General features: G+C 57.1%; 1 protein-coding gene across 1 annotated transcript in view; it reads left to right on the forward strand.

The window, feature by feature from the left end:
• NPDC1 (neural proliferation, differentiation and control 1) overlaps positions 1–21,167 on the forward strand; it is a 30,302-nt gene extending 9,135 nt beyond the window's left edge. The window contains exons 2-9 of the mRNA XM_032200386.1: positions 8,295–8,438; positions 16,615–16,722; positions 17,035–17,211; positions 17,358–17,424; positions 17,928–18,012; positions 18,162–18,241; positions 18,367–18,463; positions 19,261–21,167. Of these exons, the coding sequence (XP_032056277.1) occupies positions 8,295–8,438; positions 16,615–16,722; positions 17,035–17,211; positions 17,358–17,424; positions 17,928–18,012; positions 18,162–18,241; positions 18,367–18,463; positions 19,261–19,338 (836 nt within the window). The 3' untranslated portion in view covers positions 19,339–21,167. The remainder of the gene's footprint in view (positions 1–8,294; positions 8,439–16,614; positions 16,723–17,034; positions 17,212–17,357; positions 17,425–17,927; positions 18,013–18,161; positions 18,242–18,366; positions 18,464–19,260) is intronic.
• Positions 21,168–22,975: the final 1,808 nt, after the last annotated feature.

Below are 22,975 nucleotides of genomic sequence, written 5' to 3' on the forward strand. Positions count from 1 at the left end.
ACAGCAAGTTGAATATGAGCCAGCAGTGTGCCCTGGCAGCCAGGAGGGCCAACCGTATCCTGGGGTGCATCAAGCACGGCATTGCTAGTCAGTCGAGGGAGGTGATTGTCCCGCTTTACTCTGCACTGGTGTGGCCTCACCTCGAGTACTGTGTGCAGTTCTGGGCACCACAGTACAAAAAGGATGTAAAACTGTTGGAGAGTGTCCAGAGGAGGGTGACGAAGATGTGAAGGGCCTAGAGGGGAAGACGTATGAGGAGCGGCTGAGGTCACTGGGCCTGTTCAGCCTGGAGAAGAGGAGGCTGAGGGGAGACCTCATCAAGGTCTACAACTTCCTCGTGAGGGGGTGTGGAGGGGCAGGCGCCAACCTATTCTCCTTAATCACCAGTGATAGGACCCACAGCAATGGTGTCAAGCTGAGGCAGGGGAAGTTTAGGCTTGACATCAGGAAGAGGTTCTTCACAGACAGGGTGGTCGCACACTGGAACAGGCTCCCCAGGGAAGTAGTCACTGCACCAAGCCTGTTGGAATTTAAGAAGCGTTTGGACTGTGCACTTAGTCACATGGTCTAAACTTTTGGGTAGACCTGTGTGGTGCCAGGAGTTGGACTTGATGATCCTTATGGGTCCCTTCCAGCTCAGGGTATTCTATGATTCTATGCTGTGGCCATGCCTGCACTTGGTCTGTCAGCTCCTCGGGTGCTCAGTCAGGGTGGATGGGCTTACCTCTGCTTCCTTCTCACAGCAGCTGGTGCAGCGACAGCACCGCAGAGTGGTTCTGCTCTTTGTGCCCTGGTACCTCTCCAGCCTCTGTGGCACAGCAGGCTGCCCTGCTCATCAGCACGAGCCTGCCTGGTCAGTGCTGGGAGGAGAGGAGCGGGACCACTGAAGTCCAGTTGCTTGAGGCTTTGGTTGGGCCCATGCTCAGCACCGTAAAGCCGTGCAACTGCAGCAGTGGTGCCAGGGATGCCCATCCCCTGCGATGCTGGTGCAGTCCCCAGTGCAGTGAGAATCTGCAGCACTGCACGATGCTGTCCTGGAGCATAACAGGGTGCAAGAGTGGGTCTCCCTGGGTGAGGCCCTATGACTTGCCCACCTGACTGCTCTCTGCACTTGGGCCTTGTTGCTTGTGCTGGCTGGAGCCATGGGGCCTGGGGCATGGAGCTGCTGCTGGGCAGCATCAGGAGAACATCCATGGCAGCCCCTTGCCGGGTTTTTGTCGGGGGGGAGCACCTGCAGGCAGCAGCTTGTGGGACAGTCTACCCTCCCCCAAACTTCAGTGTCCACGCAGAAAAAAAAAGGAAAATGAATAAATTGGTATTTGCTTGAGCAAAGCCTGGTAAACCAGAACAGAGGTGGATGTTTGTCGTGGTTTAACCCGGCTGGCAGCTAAACACCACGCAGCCGTTCGCTCACCCTCCCCCCTCCCTCTCTGGGACGGGGGAGAGAAATGGAAAGTGAAGCCCGTGAGTTGAGATAAAGACAGTTTAATAAGACAGGAAAATAATAATAATAATAATAATAATAATAATAATAATAATACAATGATGATAATAGTACTACTAATAATAATATGTACAAACAAGTGATGCACAATGCAATTGCTCACCACCCGCTGACCGATGCCCAGCTTAACCCCGAGCAGTCCGGCCCCCTCCCCCCGGCTAGCCACCCCTATATATTGTTTAGCATGACGTCAGATGGTATGGAATACCCCTTTGGCTAGTTCGGGTCACCTGTCCTGGGTCTGTCCCCTCCCAGCTCTTACTGCACCCCCAGCCTGCCTGTTGGCAGGACAGAGCAAAAGTCTGAGGTGTCCTTGGCTTGGTATAAGCACTGCTCTGCAACAATGAAAACATCGGGGTGTTATCAGCACTCTTCTCATTCTAAGCCAAAACACAGCATTCCACCAGCTACTAGGAAGAAAATTAATTCTGTTCTAACTGAAACCAGGACAATGTTCTAAGCTGCAGAGTACAGCAAGTTCTTTTTGGCATGGGGTGACACCAGTGTGAGCCTGGTATCCCCAGTGTAGGGGAGTTCAACTCCCCCCTAACTCCATCCACACCAAGAGTACCTCATCAGTCTGACTGGAGAATGTCTTCTGCATGCAGTACATGATGCTTGGCTTGCACCAAGTAAATTGCATGTAACATCTATTTCTTCTCCTCCTTTTTTTTTTTTTCTTTTTTTTTTAGTCTCTTCCTGAATATGTAAAGCAAATCACTTGTGGCTGGAGGCAGGCCTCAGTGCTGCAGAGCTGGTGGGGAGGAGATGCCTGATCTTCCTGGTGCTGTGCAGCCCCCACGGGGCTGGAGCTGCCTAGGGATCCGCTGGATGCAGTGAGAGGGCTACAGGATGGAGGATGGGGTCTTGTTTGGCTCAGTGTCCCCAGTTCACTCCGCGCACCTGGCAGATAGACCTGTGTGGCTCTAGGAGGGGTGAGGTGTGACATGTGCCTAGGCTTGATGACCACTCCCATGAGAAATGCATGGCTAGCAGTGGTCCCCTGTGGCCACTGGAGAGCAGGGTCCTGCCCCCCAGGCAGCTGCCAGCCCACCTGCTGCAGGCAATGCAATTGCGGGGCAGGGAAGAAGGGTCCCAGGTCCCTGTCCATCGCTGCCTCCTGGCCCTGCCCTGGTATCTCCGAGTAAGCAGCAGCTTCACCTAGTCAGCAGGGCCAGTGGGGCCAGGAGCTGTGGTTCACAGGAGCTGTTTTCATCCATCCTAGTGCTATCTCCCCTTCCTGCAATGCCCATTAATCCTGCTCCTGTTTCCCTGATGTGCCAGGCAAATTGCCAAGGTGGTGAATAGCAATTTTTCTGTCCAGTCAGGTATTTTAGTATCAATTAAATGAAATACTGCTCCTTCAGCTCAGCACAGGGAGAACGTCTGGTGCTACCCCTTCCCTGTTCTGAGGAGTGGGAAAACAAGAGTTCATTGAGTTTTTGAGGTGTTTGTAGTCAGGATCTGCTCTGGCAGTACTGTATATGTTGTCCAAAGCAGGTGCTGTGTGGAACTCACCACTCCATGCTCTGCACTGCTCCCATCCATCTCCACCCCATCCTCCGTCCTCCTCTCCCACTCCTCCAAAGCCCTCTTCTCAGGGAGGATGAACACTCCCTACAGCCCTGTACTGCAGCTTCAGTCCCTTCCCAGCATGTCAGGGATGCTGCCGAGACATGCCCCAGGGCATGGCAAGTGGTGCCTCTGCAGGGACCAGCTCTGAGGTAATGTGGTCTTACTGAAAACTGAAGTAAGGCAAGGTGGCTTGAGGATAGCAAAGGTTTTGCATCCCCCCCAGCATCTTGGGTGGGTTTGGCTCTAACTCTCCATGTTGGCACTCTGGGCTCCCACAGCACCCATGGGTGCTCACTCCTTGTCCATTACAGCTTATTCCTGAGGAGCAGCATGGTGAGCCTCTGAGTGCACCCTTACAGGCTGAAAACACTGGGGAGCCTTCCAGGGAGGGATTTGTTTTGCAGGAAGGGTGCAAGGCCCCTGAGTGTCCTTGCTGCAGCACCTACCCCAGGAACAAGGCAGGCAGAGGTGGCCTGTCCCCTGTGCATTTCTCCTGCCCTGTGCTACCCTGGGGGGTTGGAGTCAGGGCCCATCTCTGCCCTGGCCTTTGCACCTTGTCACTGGGCCTGGAGCTGACACATCTGGAGGGGGACACAGCTCCAGGAGCCCATCTCGATGTCTGCAAGGCTGGCACAGGCAGCCATCAGCTGGCACAGATCCTGCGTCCTCTCCCACCTGTGGCTGCCCAGCCCTGCAGGGCTGTCACTTGACTGTGGCTCGGGGGACAGCCTGTGCCAGACCTCTGCACCTGCCTGTCTGGAGAGGACAAAACTCAAACAAGCTGAAAGCCCTGAGGCAAGCCACTCATGGAGGCATGCAGGCTGGGGAAGCCCAGTGCTGTGGTGGTGTTGCTTGAACAAACCCACCAAACAAGGAGGCAGGCAAGTGCTTTAAGCTGCAAGTTGATTTATTTGCAGCCTCCAGCATGGCCCAGCGGAGCAGGGTTGGGAGCAGTGTTAGCCTCTGCATTGACAGGGATGGGAGCTCCTGTGCCATTTCTCCCCCTTTTGCATGGACAAACCAGTGCTGCTGTGGGAACCAGCACTTGGTGGTCTGCGGCACGGAGCAGCAGGGCTGCCCACCCCCTTGCTCAGGGCCAGCTCAGCCATCAGAGCGGGTTGCAGAGGTGACTCTGGGAGAAAAGCCCTGACTGGTGCCAGCTCACAGCAACATTGCTGGGAACACTGATGAGGGAGGCAGGTTGTGAGCAGACTCAGAGCAGCTGCCACGTCACCTGGCTGGGGGAGGAGGAGGAGGAGTGACCTGCTGAGAACTTGCTGGGCTGTGTTTGCAGAGGCACTGGCAGTTTTCCAGCAGGAAGCAGCTGCCTCCTGGCCTCTGACAGGTCTCTAGGGGCTGTATCAAAGTAGTCCCCATCCCTGGCAGGTGAGCAGCACCCCCGGCAGCCCAGCCAGGCAGTGACAAGGCCACGGGTTGCATTTTCCAGATGTGACCATCCCAGCACAGTGGCTCCTGCAGGATGTGAAGAGAAGGCAGCTATGCTGCTCTGGTGGCAGCAAAGACCTGCCCCCTGTCCCCAGGGAGTCCCAGTCTCTCCCCTTGCAGTGTCGCCATGACTCAGCTTGGTCATGGTAGGCCACAGGGTGGGAGCTGTTGCCTGCTGGGGGCTTCACTTTGCTTCTGTGCAGGGCCGGATCCTTCTCCCTCCTCACCTGTGGCCCTAGGGTGGCTTTGCTCCTGGCAGGAGGCAGGCAAGAGCCCCCCTGACCACACAGCTGCCATAGCTGATGCACTAGTGCATGCATTGCATGCTCACGTTGCTGGCATTGCCACTGGGGCTGGGGCCCCATTAGCCCGGGAGGTTGGGTGTCACCTGTGTACAGTGTGAGTGCTCATACCAGCCTTCAGTGCTAATTAATTTCCCTCTTACGTTAACTTTTATCTGCTGGACTTAAACACCAAGGGAACTTCCTGTGTTCCATTGTCACCCGGATGTCCTCCTTGATTTATTTTTTTCATATTTGTGTTTTGGCACAAATCTCAAAAAACGTTTTATTCGGGGCTGTAAGTGTCAGCAGCTCAGCACCTCTTCAGACCAGCCTGAGGTGGACAGTGCGGCAGGTGCACTGCTTGCCCTGGGGCTGGTGGCAGCAGGTGCCCCAGGATGGTTCTCCCCACGTAGAAGCTGGAGGCTCTGACATGGGTCCTTAGGGCTTGGGAGAGCTGTGCTGAGCTTACCAGCCCGGATAATGTATTGGTGTGAGTGTATGTCTGTGCTTGTGTGTGTGTGTGTGTGTACACAGCTCTCAGACCAGCGTTTCCTCCCATGCACAGGGCCAGTCCCATAGGCTCTTAGCTAATGTTCACCCTGATGTTTGTTTTTCCACACTGGCTGTGTCAGCTTACTTGGCCCTCCTGCACAGGCTGGCAGCAGGGCTGTCCTTAGGCTCAGCTCCTGCGTGTGCCTCTGTCTATGGGGAGCCACGGAGCCTTCCCCAGCATGGCAGGCACCTTGTCCCAGCCCAAAGCCCAGTGTCAGGTGCTGCCTTTGCTCACGCTGCACTGAGCTAGAGGCAGATCTGCCTCTCACTGCTCTGTCTGCACAGGAGGCTTGGATGGAGCATCCCCCACCCCCAGACCTCCTCAGCACATCTGGGCATGGTGTTCTGGGCCATGCTTTGGGTACTGTTTTATGGTACGCTCCTCTTGCGTGTCTGGCAGCTGGCCTGTACCATCCTGCAGGCTAGGCTGCATGGCTGTGCAGTGTCCATGACAGGGGGTGCTGTGGATTTGGGAAAGTGCTGTGGCCAGGCGAGCTGCAGCAATTTGCAGTCCCTGTACCCTGGGGCCAGCCTGGACCTCACCTCCCCACCCCATCCTGGGCTCTGAGCCTGAGGCCAAGGTGTGACCATGGGGACATGCCACGTCTGTTACTGCGGTGCACACAGGAAGCGCGTGCTGTATGTGTGCATGCTTTAGGCTGCCAGCATGGGCATCTGCCTCAGGGTCCACGTGCAGGGGGACCCACAGGCTCAGCCAGTGCAGGTTGTCACAGAGTGCTGCAGAGGGTCCTATCCTGGCAGTTCACCCTGCAACAGGAGGTGCGCCCCATCATCTGTCTGCTGGTGCACAGGGCAGGGTTTCAGAGGGCTCATGGGGCCCCAGAGCTGTCACAGCAGAACAGGGACCCCAATCCCCAACAGTGTGCCCACATGGCAATATCTGCTCACTAACCAGTGATTGATTAAACATCGGGAGCTTAATTAGATCAGTGCCTGTCTGTCTCACTCCTAATCCCAACCCGTGACAGCTGCACAGGCACAGCTCGTTCCTCAAACAAAGATAACAACCTTTTATATATTGCAGGCTGAGTTTTATTTAACTGGTTGCTGGGCACTGGCTGAGGATGTCAGGACCATGGCTTCCAATTGGCCTTGTGGGAAATAGTCACCTGAATTTCAGGCTGGGTGTCACCCTGCAGGGATGTGGGGTGTCCTCATCCCCGAGGCTGCTGGCTCTGCTGCCCTGAAACCTCCTGCACTTAAGCTGCTGATTTTTTTTTTTTTTTTTTTGGTGTGTGATTTTAAGTTGAATGTGGCCTTGAGAGGGAGGTCAGGGCAGGCAAGCAGCAGACAGGCCAAGTCCAGCTCCTGTGCTTAAAGACCCAATTATTTTTCCATTGCACGTTAATTCACCTCACAAGTGCTCTGCATGGCCAAGCCCTGTGCTGAGTCTGGAGGGGCCAGCTGCAGGCACAGGGGTCCCTGTGACCCAGAACCCCGCTCTGTGCCTCTGCCTAGCAGCTGGGGCAAGCTGTTCGCTGCTGCCTTCTCACAGAGGTGTGCCTTCTGAAACTTTTGATTCCCCTGTTGCTTTCTGTCCTTAGTTTTTTCAGTCTGGCTGTTGCTTTCTTCTGTTAATGAAGAAATTATCAAGCTCTGGAAGCAGCTATGACTTGCTTCTCATGCTCCTAATGCTTTTAAACTATCTGCATTAAGTGCCTCCAGCCTCTTCCCAGCCGTGGCGTGCAGGAGCATACCCTGAGCAAATCACACCAGATTGCTGCTGTGCACACGGCGCTGGGCTTCAGTGGATCAGGCTGCTGTCCTAATGGGGCCTCATTGGAGATGTTGAGAAAACACCGCCTGCACAATAAACCATTGCAGCAAAGGCAGCTCTGCTGTCCTTCGTTAAATTGAGATGGCAGCTCTGCCAGCCTGAGAGCGATTAGTGCGATGCCCCACAGGGTGTGGAGGGGGCAACAGGTGGCCAGTGCAGGGCCATAGCAGCCATCACTGCCATGCCGCTGCACTCTCTGTACCAGCAAGGTAACCACACAGCCCCACGGCGAGGACACTTTGGGTGACATCACACCTGGCGCCTCTCTCCCGCTGGGGGGCAGAGACGCTGTTGGTGGCCCTCGAGTGATGCAGGCACAGGTAGCTCTGGCACCTTTATCCTGTGTCAGAGTCCTCTGCTGCGCTGTGCCTGGGTGCAGCAGTGGCTGCCCTGTGCTCGTCCTGGGCATGCTGCAGGGATAGGGACGCAAAGGAAAGCCCCAGAAGCTGGTGTTCCCCTTCTCGTGGGGTACTCCTGAAGTCAGCACCCTGCTGCTCCAGGGCTGACCTGGCACTGCCATCCCCACAAGCAGGCAGGGGGCACATTCCGTAGCATGGCCCTGGCAGCTGGGTGCTTTTGGGGATGCAAGGGATGACAGGAATGGCTCCCAAAGCGTGGGATGGTGCTGGGAGCCTGACTCATAACCAGGCTGGGGGGCAGCTGGGCCTGGCCCTTCTCCCGCAGGGCCCTATGGAAAGCTGGGGCACTGGGGGGAAACGGCGGGGTCACCTCCACAGCGGTGGTACCCAGGAGCAGTGGCAGGGTGCCCCCTGCTGCTCTGAGCCAGCTGGGGACTCGGTGCCTTTCTGAGCCAGGCATCCATCTCTGTGGGGCCAACCTCTCTGTGTCTACACAGTGCCTCACGGGTGGGCACATCTGGGCATGGCGAGGTGAAGAGCAGGGCTAGGCCAGCTGCACTGCCCCCATCCCACTGTGCCTGGTGTACACTGAGCAGAACCTGCCCAGTTCTGCCTCGATGCCAGCTTGCATTGATCATTAGAACACATGCTTAATTGCTGTGGTTTGTGAAGGCAGCAGTGCTGGTCAGGGACAGCTTGCGAGCCAACTAGGTGCCTGGCCCAAGGGCACCTCCAACCCCTCTGCTCTGCCTGATGTGTGTCTTCCTGTCCTGCAGCAGAGCCATGTCCCCGGAGCCTGGACTGCACCCTGCAGCGACGGGAGTTCTGCCCACCAGGCTCAGGTGCCTGCGGCCCCTGCCTGCCCCAGTTCCTGGAGGATGACAAGGGACGATGTGTCCAGAAGAAGCTCTCACTCAGCGGTACGTCCATACGCCCGTCCTGCAACCCCTGCCTGCCTCTGCCTGCCCTATGGACACCCACCCCGTGCCCTGGTGGGGGGCAAGTTCCCATGTTCCTGCCTGTGGCCCCAGCCCTGGGACTGCATCTGTTGGCCTGTGACCCCACCTGACCCCTGCTGCCCATCATCTGCCACCCCCACTGCATTGCAGCCATGTCCCTGCCAGCACCTGGGCAGCCTCAGCTCTGCTGTGTTGCCCCAAGCCCCACCTTGCCGCAGGTGCAGGGTGGTTTTGGAGCTGGCAGCAAGTGTGCAGAGCACTGCCCTCCCCTCCACACCTTCCTCCAGCCACTCAGGCCTACAGTGGCTGGGCTGGCAGCAGCACAAATGGCAGTGCTGGAAACTACAGCTGCTGCAGGGCCCTGCCAGGACCCATGGGTGCCACCTGAGGGCCCAGGGGCAGAAGGGGCCTGGGTGGACACAGGGATGCTCCCGTGCTGCCTGTGCTGGGTGGGGGCTCTTTGGAGGAGCAGAGGTGGTGGCACAGAGGCCCAGGCCATGCAGCAGCAGAGTAGTGGCTCTGGGTGCACAGAGCCTTGTGCAGACCTGATGCAAGCAGGTGCCCACAGCTAGAACCACCATGTCACCCAATCCAGAGCTGATCTGTGCTGGCATTTGGGTTTTAAATACCTGGTTCACCTTGGTTTGTAACACTGTCCTGATAACACTGGCCTGTGGTTCAGGCCCCTGTGTGCCATAAGCACTGAGTGTGGTAAGGCTTCCCCAGCCTGGCCTGGGCTCTTTAGTGCTGCAGCTCATGGTAGCTCATGGCAGAGTTCACCTTTGCTCTTTCCTGTGCTGCTTTGACCCTCCCCATTCTGCTCCATCCCTGCCTCTCCATTTGCATGCGGAGTCAGCAAGGGAGACCATTCTTCACAGAGCAGCTGTCATAGTGAGATGGAGACAAGGATCTGCTTCGGGCTGCCATCTCTTCTGATGACGTTTTAACAGCCTGGCATTCGCATGTGGAGGCTTTGAGTCAATAGCATGAAGTCTGCTGGGTGAGAGCCCTGTCCAGCTGTGCGCAGGGCACTGCAGGCTGCAGGGTGCCTTGTCCCCCTGCTCCTTTTGGGAGAGACCATGGGGCTGTGGCACAGCCTGAGTTGCTCTGCAGAGGGCAGAGATGATGACAGCATCCCCAGGGAGCAGGAACCTGTGGTTGCCCAATCCCAGTGCCATTCAGCACTGTGCTGTGGCACATGGAGGTGCTCCCAGCATGGCTGCATGCAGCACTCTGCCCAACATGCCCACGGCACGGAGACACCCATCTTCCCGCACAGCCTGTGCAGGTGGAGCCAGGTATGTGAGTTGTCTAGGGTGACCTTTGACTCTGTGTGGTTTGGAAAGCTTCAAGCTTCTGTTCTGTCCCCACCACTGCCCCCATGGCTTTTCTTGCAGATTCAATATCCAGGCAAAATAAAGCTCTAACTACATCTCCAACCAATTATTTTTGCTTTTACTAAAATCAAGCAGCCTCTTTGTGTTGGGAAGGAGCCAGGACCTGGCAGTGCCCACGCATACTGCTTGCTTGGAGGTGTCACTGGGGATGATCTGGGTATGTGACTGGGGCTTCTGCACTGCTATGGCACTGCCACATGGCATGTTTTGGCTTTTGTGTGCCAGATGCTTTTGCACAGGCCCTCGTGCACCTGGTGCATGTGTGAGTGCAGTTTGGTGGGTGGCAGTGCTCCCCAACCAGAGCTGGACCCCTGCGCATGGAAAGCGCTGCTGGAAATGCAGCTGGGAACAATACAGAGGAAGGAAGGGCAGCTTTCTCAGAGCATCACTGGGTACCAGCATCCTGCTGTGCAGCCGCAGTTACCTGCCAGGCACTTTGGGTGCCTGTGGTTGCCCTGTGGACAGGTCCCTGGAGCCACAGGTGTGACACAGAAACTTCCTGGGAAATGCAGGGTGGAGACAGAGCCACACTGAAGCAACTGTTGTGCAACAGAACTGTCATGCTGCTGTAGTCAGGGGCAAGAGTGTTCCCTGCAAACCAGTGTGTTCCTCCAACCACCCCTTTTCACTTGCTTTTCACTCCTTCAGCCCCCAAACCTTCTTGCTAAAGGGTTGTAGGCTTTTCAATGGCCAGCAGAGCCCAGGGTCTCTCCTGGCACCCAGCTGCTGTACTTGGTGGCACCCTGCAGCACTGGCCCAAGGGGTTGGGGCATGGTGTTGGCATGCTACACAACATCCCTGCTGGCACAGCACAACAGCGTGTGACACAGCCCTTCATAGCAGTCCCAGGGACAGGGAAGCACCCAAAATCTTCTGGGCAGCTTGTCACATCCTGGGACAGACCACAGCAGTGGTGCCAGGCTGCGCAGGAGACAGGCAAGCAGGTGGGGAGGATGAGTGCTCATGCACCTCCTAAGTCAGAGCCATCTATGTCAGTGTTTGTGTTTCAAGCAGTACCATGAAATATTCAGGGGAGCGAGCCTCCAGTGAATGGCCCCAGATTTGTGGAAGGCTGAGCAGGTGGTCACATGGGCTCCCTTGGGGAGATGGGGAGGGCCAGGGGTCCTGGTTGTCCCACAAGTGCAGGGACCGTGCCACTGCTGGCTTGCTCCGTGCCTTGGCAGGGCCCAATACATGGGGCTGAGCTGCAGCAGGACCCAGAGCCAGCTCCCCCAAATCCATGCTGCCTTGTGGAGGGATGGGGTCATCCAGGGGGATGGTTTGAGTTCTGGTTGTTGTGCATTGAGCACCTTTGGGATCCTGCTGTAGTGCTGTTAAGGCAGTGAGACCTGTGTGGACATGAAGGCTGTGGGGACCTGGCAGGTGGCAGCACCCAGCCATTGCAGGGCAAGTCCTCCAGGGCAGCATTCAAGCACAGGGCTCCTGGCACAGGTTTCTGCTCCCTGCCCCTAGCCCATGGCTCATCTGTCTTTATCTGCAGATGTCTTCCCCAGCCCATGCTTCCTGCATGCAGACATGCAGGGGGCAATCCTTCCTACCTCCTGCATCAACCTCCTGGTAGAAAGATCACCCCTTAAATTAGAGGGAAGAAAACCAAAGCAAAGTGGTCCTGGCTCTGTGCTGCCTTTTGGCTGTCAGTCAGAGGGGATGGACTGTGCTGAAACACAAGTGCTTGTGAGAAGGTGCTGGCATGAGGTCTGGGCTTGGTGCTCAGCAGCAAGCAGGGGTCCGACAGACAGATAGGTATTCCACACAAAGACTCTGCTTCCAGGGGTGCCGAACGGCTCTCCTAGCGGGCTGAGGTTTGTTCTGTAAAGTCTTGGGAGTGAATTTCCCTCTAGGAAGGGCTGCACATGTGCCTACATCTCCATAGCAACCCTGCTCTGTGCCAGCATTGGTAAAGAGATGCAGGGCTGCAGCAGCATCCTTTCCTTGGCGGTAAACATGTAGGTGCCTCTGCTGGCCTTGCTGCCAGCATTGTTCCAGCTGCAGTTTAAAGCAACACCACCAACTTCTGGCTCCCACTTCAGCCCTTTGCAGCAGGCCAGCCTGGCATTGCAGCAAAGGTGTGGAAGAAAACTATTACCCTCCCAAATCCTCTTTTAGCATTCAGGGGACCAGCAGCATCCCGAAGCACCTTTTGTAGAGTGGGTGGCAGGGAGGCACCAATTCTTCTGTGTCTGCTTTTGCATCCTGGGCACTGACCCTCCATCTCCATCTGGCAGCAAGCAGCAGCTCCCAGCTCTCTCAGTACAGCCAGGAGATTCTGCAAGGATGCAGAGGAGCTGTGATATCTGCATTGTGGAGGGGAAGATACAATGCCAGCTTGGAAACAGGGTGGTTGCCATGTCTCAAGGATGCCTAAACCTTTAAAAGGGCTGCCCACGCAGTGTGGGCAGCCCCTTTAAATGGTTAGGCATCCTTGAGACACTTGCGACTGCCAGTGACGCTGATCCTGGGATCCCAGCTGCTGCGGTGCTCGCTGCAGCACCATTCCCATGATTGGCTGCAGCTCCCAGCAGAAGTGTGGGCAGGAGCCAGGGTTCTTCTCCCTGGCGCACCCACTCATGCACACAGGCAGCCAGGCCGGCACTGAGAGCAGCAGTGTGTGCTGCTGGCTTGGCTTTTCAGGGCAAGACGCGCTGCTTTGGGTCTCAAGTGGATAATGCACGTGAGCCGCGTGTTCCTCCCATTGGTGATGGCATGTATGGGCGTCCTGGTGTACCCAGCGCAGCACCAGCACAGAGGTGAGATGGGGTGCACTGGACTCTCTGTGGAGCATCCTGCAGCAGACTGCCTGCAGACTGCCTGCTCCTCACTGGCGCTCCCTGCTCCAAGGTCACCTCGGGGTTGTGATGGGGTCTGAGTCCCCAGATGATTGCCAGTGCACTGTGGGAAGAGCAGGGCTGAATCCATGTGCCGTTTGAACATGCTGCGGTGGGTTTGTGTTGAGGGTTGCAAGACGCGGCTTGTACTGTCAGGTCCCTGCTGCTGCGTGCTGCTGCTCAACCCCACCAGCACAGAGCCTGCAGCAGGGCAGGGTCTGGCAGAGATGGGGCTGAGCCCATCCAGGCTGGGGGAAGCGCTTTGGGAAGAGGGGAAGGGGGGATGCCAGCCCCACTTGCTGCACTGCCCTGCACTTGGGAAGGCATCTGCTTACCTGGAGCAAGATGGTGTGAATAAGTGGATTTGTAAAAATTTTATGACTTCCCATGGGGGCTGGGATGTTTACACTGTCAATGCCAGGTTTCCTCCACCTGGAGCAGAAGACTGCACATGTCCCTTCATGCTCTCTGCTGTACCCAGACCCTACATGGTGAGACCCCTGCACGCTGCAGAGTCATGCACAGGAGACCACGGGCAGGGAGCGCCCCAGGCTGGGGTTGTCAGCACTGCATGCCAGCCTGGCTGGGCCTGCCTGCAGGCAGGTGCTGGCAGCCCCCATCAGAGGGCACCCACACCCCATGCGTGCCTAGGGCTTGCCTGGTGTGCACCCTGTGCCTGGGTGCGTGCTGCATGTCTGCTGCCTGCCCAGCGTGCCCACTCTGCTTCGTTGAGGGAACTCAAGGTATTGGCTCGCAGGACAGCCTGCTCATGGGATGGCAAGTATCTCCTTGGAATGACAGCAACATCGTGGCGTACCTGGTTGCTCTCCTCTGTGGGTGCTGCTTTCAGCTGCTGGCACAGGTGCTAGGGACAGCTGTGGCCATCCTTCTCTCTGATGACCCCCCATGCATCTCCCTGGCCTCTCTGTTTCCACCCCTGGGCTTCAGCAAGGCTCAGTCCTCAGTTTCAGCAAACTCTACCAGAGACTGCCCTGCATCCCAGCCCCCTGAACTTCCACACATAGGGCAGCCCCCAAGTTTGCCTTCACCCTCATACAGGGTTGTCCCAAATTGTGGTGCAGGGCCACTGCACGGCACCAGCTGTGGGCAGGGCTGAAGGTGGGGTCTCTGAAGCCCTACATGGGGTCTCCCCAAAGCTGCCAATGCAGCAGGGCAGGTTTGGGACTACAGCTCCATCACCTGGGGAGCAGCTGCTGGTCTGGGGCTTCACTGCAGCAGTTCTACTGCTCTCAGTGCCCAGTGGGATCCTTCGTCAGTGCCATGCTGCTGCTTGCCATGCCCTGTAAATGCTGCAGACATAGTTATCACTGGGGAAAATCTCTGCTGCTATTAAAATTAAATGCTTTTAAAATTTAATGGCCAAAAATGAAAAGGTCTGTATTCATTTCAAACCAAGTGAAATAGGGGTATGGGGATTTTTAGCAGCTGAAAGGGAACTTAGAAATAAAACTGGTTAATGCAGGTGAGTCACCTGACCTGGAATCTCCTAGCAAATCTGAAAATGAGCAAATGGCAAATCTGCTTTAATGATTTTAGTGCCACTTTAAACATTGGAAAGGGTTTGAGCGCTGTGTCCCAGAGCACCTCAGGAGCTGCTTTCTTCCCTTTCTGTATGGTTCTTCCAGCATTTTGTTGTTTTTTTCTTTTTAGCATCTGCCCAAGGCAAAGGGTATCACAGCACAACTATGACATGGGCTGCACACCCCGTTACCAGAGGCACAAATAACAGCCCAGATTCCCTAAGCCTGAAGGTGACCACAGGTCTGCATAGGCAGGGCCATTCCCTGGAGTCCCTTGGCACAGCTGATGTTGGAATGGAAACAGTCCTTGTCCTAAATGTGGCAGAGAGCCCACACAGGGCTGTCCCTGCTGGGCACAGGGCTGCCCCCATGGTATGCAGGGGCTGTCCGGCTTGGCCCCTTCCTGGCAGGGAAGCCTGGCCACATGTCAGCACCTTGGCACTGCAATGCTAACCTCTTCATCCTGGCACTGGTGGCACAAACCCAAACCTCATGCTGTTGCCTTCACAGCTTGTGCTACTTTGCAAAATGCCTTGGCAGTGGAAATCTGGGTGTACGAGCCAGGCAAAATGGGCATGTGCAATGCTCCAGCTGCAGCATCCCTTGATGGGGACAGGGACTGGGCCCTGGGCTGGGAGGTTCCTGGGGAGCTGGGGTGGAGGGATTCAGGGAGATCAGTGGCTCTTCATACTAATTTTGGAGCCTTCTGCATGCACGTTTAAAGCAGGTGCTGAGATACCTGGCAAAGCACATGATTCCAGAAAGCAACCGAAGTGAGGTTCCACGTATGACGGCGAGTGCTAGCACAGGCAGGATGAGGGCTTTGCCTCCCTTGGCTGAGCACAGGTTAAATGGGTCATGTTGGTGCAGAGACACAACCTCCCTGTTCTGACGTGCACCAGCCCTGGCCATGGTTTCATTTCCTGTGGGTTAAGGTTGTCTGACCCGTGGTGTCTCTGTTTAAAACTGATTTTTGGCTTGAGCAGACAGACAGCAGCTCTGAGTCACAGGGGTAGGCGGGGGCGGCAGAGGGGTCTTTGTGACTGGCTGAGAGGGAATCAGTGTTTATTTCCAAACGCTCAAAGCGATGACAAATTCCAGAGGAGCTGTAATTGTTATAACCTTGAATTATCCAGGAACCAAACTGCCTGCACCATGTCGCCTTTGTATGTCTTGGTTTACCCTCCAGGGTTTCCCACTGGGGACAGCCTGAATGCAGCAACTGAGAGGCAGAGGCAGCAGGAACAGGGATGTCTTCTAGCTTTGAAGTTGAGTTTAATCCTGTTAAAAGCCATATGCGTGAGCATACGTTCTGCCTGGCACTGCAAGCATGGGGTGGTGGTTCCCCTCCTGCTCTGCCAGTCTGTGTTATCACCCTGCACGTGGGCACCCCCAGGCTGGCAGGGACCTGCCTGTGCCCCATGCTGCAGGTGGCACACTGCTCATGGCTCGGGTCCTCACCAAGTCAGGTTAACATAGCTGAGGGCTGCCCCACCATGAAATCCCCACCAAGGCCTTGGGGATACCTAGTGGTTCCCGCTGCACAGGGCGTGGGGCTGGGGGAGGAACTGGCCACTACCCCATTGCTCATGGGACTGGAGAAGCCTGTGGCAGTCAGGAAGCAGAGCACAACACTTGCCTGGGCAGGGGCTGAGTGACCTGTGAGCCCCGTGGAGGTGAGGAGGAGCTCAGCCCTATGCAACACAAAGCCGCAGCAGCAGGGGTCTGCATGCACGGTCCCAGCCTCCCCCAGCCACTAGCCCTCTGGATGAGTCCAAGACCCCTGATGTGTACAGGAAAGTTTGGGACTGGGGCCAGCATTCAGGTGTGTCTTCACTGGCCTTGAATTGGCAGTTCTGGGCCTGCAGCTGTTCTGAGATTTGCCCCTGTCAGAGCTGTCCCTCACACCCCACAGCAGAGGAACAGCTTCCAGGTGCCTCTCGCAGTCTGGCTTGTGTCCCTGTGCTCTGCGCTGTGATGGAGTGGGACACATGGTAGCTCCTGAGCAGCACATGCTGGTGGCTGACTGCTCCTGCGGGACTTCACAGGGACCACGGGCTCCTCCATTAAGGTGGTTGTGGCTGTGGTTGGTTGCTCCCTGACATGCAGCCTCTGGAGTTTGTGGCATGAAAACTTTACAAAGAGTGGTTAGGAGCTTTCTCAGCTTTGGGACCATCGGTGTGTCAGAGAGCTACATTGGACTGGGGATGGACTCTAAATAGCAATGTGAGCCCCTTCTCAGGCGGATGCTCGATGTGGTCTCTGGGCTGGGCCCTCATCCTGCATAACAGGAGTGACTCCATGGCTCTTGTCCCAGGGCATCCATTTCACACACATGTCTCTCTTGGTGTAGGGAGGACGTCTGTTCCCAGCTTAGAGGAAGAAATTGATTTTCTGGCAGACGTGCTGGCCAGGCAGGACGCTACTCGACCCCACGCACTACAGGATGGCAAGCCCAGGAGTAAGTGCTACTTCCAGTCAGTAGAGTCCTGCTCAGAACTGGGGAGCTCATGGGGCAGGAAATCACACCCAAGTTTCCTGCCAGTCCCTGGCTGACCGGGACAGAACAACAGTGCCAGCCTGGAGCCACCAGGCGCTGCACAGCCCTGCTTTTGGAGGAGGCTGCTGTTCCTCCCCATGCAGGGATGTCCCCTGCTTGCCCAGTTCCTGGCCCTGAGTGACTTGGGCCAGGCCTTCCCTAGCTGCATCCCTCTCAGGCATGCATCTGGGCACCAGGCATGCTGCTCTGCTCACACCCAGCTTTGTCCCATAGCCACCCCAGCCACCACTGGGAGACAGCGAGTGCCCAGCAGGTTGAGAGAGGAGCTTCTGCGGAGGGGCCCAGCTGGCAGCAAGGCAGCTGCCACCCTCTCCACCTCTACCAGCACTGCAGCAACGAAGTATCCTGTGGAGGCATCCCCCATCCCTTCGAATGACGACGTGGTGCTTGGTAAGGCCCACAAAACAGATGTGGGAGGTCTCACACCCTCACCTGGGAAACATAGGCTGGCAGTGGCCACGCTGGTTCTGCACTGCTCTGGGCAATGCAGGGTGGGCGCTGCACAGCTGGGGCTCACCCCATTTTCCCCTCCACAGGGCTGATCGTGGTGTGCACAGTGGCTGGGATCTCTGCTCTGATTGTGGCTGCAGTCTGCTGGTGCAGGTAAGCACAAACCTGCTGGTGCTGACAAGTCCTTCAGTGTCCTTGTTCCTGGGAAGCTTGTTTCCCCTGTTCTCCAGGGCGTGGGGAAGTCTTGGAGTAAAGGTAACAGCTGTCCATGCTGGTCCCACTGCAGACATGCCACTGCCCATCTCCACCAGGGTCTGTGCTGGAGGGCAATGGTGGGACACCCCCACACCAGGCATAGACCATGACTCCTGAGAGCGCTGGTACATGCTGTGAGCATCACTTTGGTACTGGGTGCTGACTCCCGTGGCGTATTGGTGGCTCATCTCCAGCTCCCTGTGTACCCATGGCCTGCAGGATGGAGGTGGCTGTGACCAGGTCCCCACACAGTGGCAGAGCCACCTGGCCTAAGTGTGCAGCCGGTCACAGGTACCATCACAGAGAACAGGGATCTGTGTGGGAGGGCTGGGGCCCCCAGGAGGACCACTGGCTCCCCTCTGCGAGTTACTCCTGACATTGCTGTCCTCTCCCATCGCCAGGCTGCAGAAGGAGGTCAGGCTGGCACAGAAAGCAGACTACTCAGCAGAGAGAACGGCCAGCCCTCTCCCCTATGACAAGATCTCGGTAAGATGCCCACCTCCCTTCCTGCAGGGATTTTGGTGCTTGGGCCAGGCATATGTCCCCCCACGTGGCAGAGCCCCCCCAAGGTAGCTGCCGTAGGCCTGGGACTCTCCAGAGCCCTGCCCTCACAGCTGCCATCACTCTCTCTGCAGCCTGGGGACAAGACGCTGGCTCAGAGTGCCCAGATGTACCACTACCAGCACCAAAAGCAGCAGATGCTCTCCATGGAGAAGTAAGCAACCTTTACCTGGAAACAAAGATGTAGCAGCTCCAGAGCTGCCACAGCTGTGCCACAGGCTGAGGATCCCAATAGCCTGTGATGAGGACATGTGGTCTCTCTGCAACCTCTCTCCACAGGCATAAAGAGGAGCCCAAGGTGCCAGACTCAGCATCATCCGATGAGGAGAACGAGGATGGAGACTTCACTGTGTACGAGTGCCCTGGGCTGGCTCCGGTAAGGTGGGCACGGGATGGCTGGGGCACCTCTGAGCTCTGCAGGGTGTGCTGGGGGGACCCTGTGCCTGTGGGGTGGGCTCAATCAGATGCCCAGGATGTGTGGCTCATCACAAAGAGCCTTTTAAACTTGTCCTTCATCAGCCCCTGAAATGGTCTGGTCCCTCTGCCTTCTCCCTGTCTCCCAGTCAGCTCCCAACAGGCCACCAGACTCCAACAGGCAGGAACAGGGCTCCCCAAGAAGGGGCAGGGACTGGGACGTGGGGATAGCCTGCTGCACTGGAATATGGGCACGCGAAGGGGTGGCTCATCCTGTTGGTTTGTGACCTCTCAGACCCAGAGGGGGCATTTCTGACCCTGCAGCTCGAAGGGGACCCTGGGGAAGGGCAGCTCCTAACAGCCCTGGGTACAAAGAGCACAAAGAGGCCCCGAAGGAGCCTTTCACATGGTAATGGCTGCGGAGCCCGGCCATCAGGGCCCAGATTAAGGGTCATCATTACATCTTTACAGGCCCATTAAGGGGCAGTTGATGGCAGTCTGGGCAATGAACCCCATTCCTGCCAGCCAGGTTGCTGGACATTGTGGTATGGGTTTCTGGGCCCACAGCCCAGCACCTCACCCCACCGCTGTTCAGGGTTGGCCAGAGGATTCCAGCTGGGGGGCCAAGGCCTCCCACCCTCGGGTGCTGCTGTGCTGTGCCCTGGGGCTGGGGTCCAAGCCCGGCCCCATGGGATGGGGAGGCTCAGCCCCACAGCACGGCCCTGACCTTCTGCTTTTCCCCTCCATCCCACTCTGCAGACTGGAGAAATGGAAGTGAGGAACCCGCTGTTTGACGACTCGTCCCTACACCCCCCAAACCCCAAGTTGCACCAGTAACATCCCCCCCTCCCCACACCCAAGCTCGCTATGGACTGTGTGCGGAACGGCATGGCCCAGGCGCCACAGGGCGCCCATGCTGGGCCGAGGGGCACAGGTCCCTCTGCCAGACTGTTCGACGCCTGCCCAATAAACACCCACTAACAGCTATGGGAGGGGGGGGTCGCCCCCGTTTCCAGCGTCCTTGTCCTCTTTGCCGATGTGATCGCGTCCCTGCCATCTGTTCGCTGCTCCAGCTCCGGGGAACGCACCAGCCCTGCAGGGCGCCCAAGGGCAATCAGTGCCAGTGACGTCGGGGCCATGGCACTTCCTCTGTGTTGTGCTTTGAGGAGGGCTAAGGGCTGTTTCCCAATGCAGCTGGGGACGATCAGAGTGGGATTTGGGGAGCAGGCTCAGGGCTGACAGTGTTGAAGATGCCTGGACAGCCCAGAGGAGTGGGTGCTGCCAGTCAGATGCAGCTGGGGCCAAACTGCTGAAAGCCCCTCCAGGAGGGACTGAAACTTTCCTAGGAGTTGATGGCATCTCTGGCAGCTTCAGCGCTGACTGGCACCAAGACCTGCTCAGTCCTCTCCTCCCCAGCCATGTTAGCAAAAGGCAGGAGCAGGAGGGATCTCAGGCAGGTTGTAGGCATTGCTCCCCACAGTGCTCCTTCAGCCGCCACAGAGGCCACACTGTGGTGCCTGGCCAGGAGGAGGGGGTCTGCCTGGGTCCCTGGGCCAGCACTGTCCCCTCTTTGGGGCTGGTCCTTAGAGGCCCTGGGATGCAGGCCCTGGCAGTCCTGGTGCCACTGCACACCCTAACCCCCCTCCCAGCAAGGTGACAGGGCCTGAGGGACCCCATGCCCGGGCTGTGCCCACTGGAGATGGAGGATTCCCTAGAGGCCCTTGCTCCTTGCTGGAATCTCACCCCAGGCATCAATGCAGTGAACAATCAGAAGGGGTTAAGTATTTTGGTTTTAAACCTGTGTAGCTGTGGAGGAGGAAGGAGAGAGAAGGGCAGGAACACAGACGGCCAGGAGCAGTAAGCAAGTCACAGTGTCTTTCCTGCACTGCTTCCCCAAGCCACACAGAGCCTTTGGAGTGAGAACAGTCGGGCAAGCATAGCTTTGCCCAGTGCAGAGCAAGAGCAGCCAAAATGCTCCCTCCACATGCCAGCATTTCCCCTGGCCCCTGCCCTTGTCCAAACCCACACCCTTGCCCAGTGGAGCCCATGTCCTTAGCAGCATCCCCACACCCCCTGGCCCATTGCTCTCTCCAGACATCCCATCATGGCAGAGGACAGTCTCCTCCAGTCCATCTTAGGGTCCAGGGCCCCACCTGAACCCTCTGCCCATGTCTGTATGTCTGGGTGGAGCATGCAGGAGAGGGATGAGTTGTGCTCTTGCCAGTTGCTGCAAGCACATCCTTGCTCAGAGCCTGATGCTCCAAGTCCCAGAGCGTCCCTGCTGCACTGGCCACAAGCCCTCTAGCACAGGGCTTGGGATGAGTTTGCAGATGTTTTCATGTCTAGCCCCTGGTGTGGACCATCATAGCCACCGATGACCTGCTGCACAAGGGAAGCCTGTTGCAAGTGCAGGAGCTGTTGCCAGCGCAGCCACCCCCCAGCAGGTATGGCATGGCGGAGACAGTGGTGTGGCCCTGTGTTAGCATGGTGGAGGTGCAGGGTTGTCTCCCCACAGGGCTCAATGGCAGCAGTCATCACTGCACAGATCCTTTCTCTTCGCCGTGCTGTTACATGCGGGTTGCTGCCCCTCTCCCCAAGACCATTGTTGTTGTATGGATTGTAGTTATTTTAAAAGGAAATTTTATTAAACAACCATGTTTGAGACCCATGTGAGTGTGTGCTGTGGGGCTAGGCGGGCTGTGCCCTGCTGCAACTTTGCTCTGTTGCAGGTGCTTGGATGTGGGTCCTGTGCTGGGACCTTTGTGTGTGGGGGGGTCTCCTCTGGGGAGGAGGGGATGCCAGGGGCAGGGAGGGCAGCTGCCATTCCCCCATCCCAAAACCTTCCCCGAGAGAGCAAGAGTAACTGCCTGCCCTCTTGCTCTAACAGCAGAACTTTCAGGGAGCCAACTCTCTGGACCATGCCCAGGGATTTTCCTAGACCCAGCAAGAACCATTTTACTTTCTTGCTTCTCAGATGTATGTGTTTGCCAGAACATCCACTCCACTGGGACAGATTTCCCTGGAGAGGTGTTGAGTGGAAGCCCCCAGCTGTGTCTGCCTGCACCCAGCCCTAAATCACCCAGGGCAAACCCTCCCATCCTGATAATCTCTCACCCCCCAGGGCCGGGCCCTTCGCACCTCAGTGGGGCTGGCAGATAAGGGCTATCGGTGCTCCCTCCCACCAGCCATTGTGTAGCCATAGGAGCTCCCAGCCCTTTGATCACGCCAGCCCCCTCACACTGATAGAATCTTGTCTCCTCCGGGTTTCGGTGCTGCAGGGTCGGGTGCTATTGTGCAGCCCTGGGCGGGTCACTCCCTGACTCATCAATGAACCACCAGTACTGTCAGGGTGCTTTGCTCGTGCCTGCTCATGGCTGTCCTGGCCACCCCATGGCTGGGGACCTGGCCAGCATTACCCACATCCTGCCACCATGCCAGGCTCCCCAAACTTGCTGGGTCCCCAGCCAAGTCTCAGCCTGGCGTGTTTGACCTATGCACACTGTATGGGGGACACCAGGGTCTCCAGTTGCACACAGGGCCATTATTTGCACTGCCCTGCTCACCAAGCCCCACCAGGGCTCACCCCTAGGAAAACACAGCCCTTGCATGATCACCCCCTCCAAGGTCCCCAGATTCATCTTTCCTTTGCTCTCAGAGCCAACTGCCTCTCAGAACATACCCAGTTTGGGGGGAAGTCTTAGCTTTGAGTAGGAGCCTGCTGCTCCTCCTGTAGCCCATTACAATGGGAAGACCCCCTTACTCAGGGCCCCATAGTAGCAGGTGCCCCATGTCCCCCAGGAAGTCATGCCTCTGCTGCATGACTGGGCACAGAGGATTCATTTGTCCTGGGACATCACTTCCATGATGCAGACATCCCAGGAAAGACCAGGGCCAGGTACAGGGTCTGTGCTCAGTCCGTCTGCCTGTGCTTCTATTTCCCCACCTGTAAAAAGGCAGGGAGGAAGGACTGGCAGGTTTGGGTACTGCAGTGATGTGGATGATACCCAAATTATACCCCAGGCTCTGTACTGCAGGGTTCTCTTTGATGAAGGCACAGCTCTGGACCAAACCATCCTCCAGGACTTCCATTTCAGCTGGGTTGGTAAGCACCAAGCCTCCTGCCTGTCCTCCTGGAGTCAGCGAGACTGAAGCAGCTTACAGAGCCCAGGAAGCAGGGGCTCCTGCTGAGCAGAGGCAGCAGGGTGGGCACACAAGGGCAGAGCTGCTGCACAGCTCAGCTCAGAAAGGTCCCAGCCCACTAACACTTACCCTAGCAGCCTGAGAACCCACCACCCGCATGTGAGGCTGCAGCCTCTCCCCAGCTGTGCCTCCTAGGTTGCTACCACTGTGGGACAAATGCTTCTCAGTCACAATTCCCTTCGCAAAGGCACAGGCCAGGGCACAGACTGAGAGCCCTCTCCTGCCTGGCCCTGCATGCCTGGCCCTGGCACCTCTTCTGGTGCAGCCAAGCAAA

The sequence above is a fragment of the Aythya fuligula genome, chromosome 19 (assembly GCF_009819795.1).
Source record: "Aythya fuligula isolate bAytFul2 chromosome 19, bAytFul2.pri, whole genome shotgun sequence".
NCBI lineage: Eukaryota > Metazoa > Chordata > Aves > Anseriformes > Anatidae > Aythya > Aythya fuligula.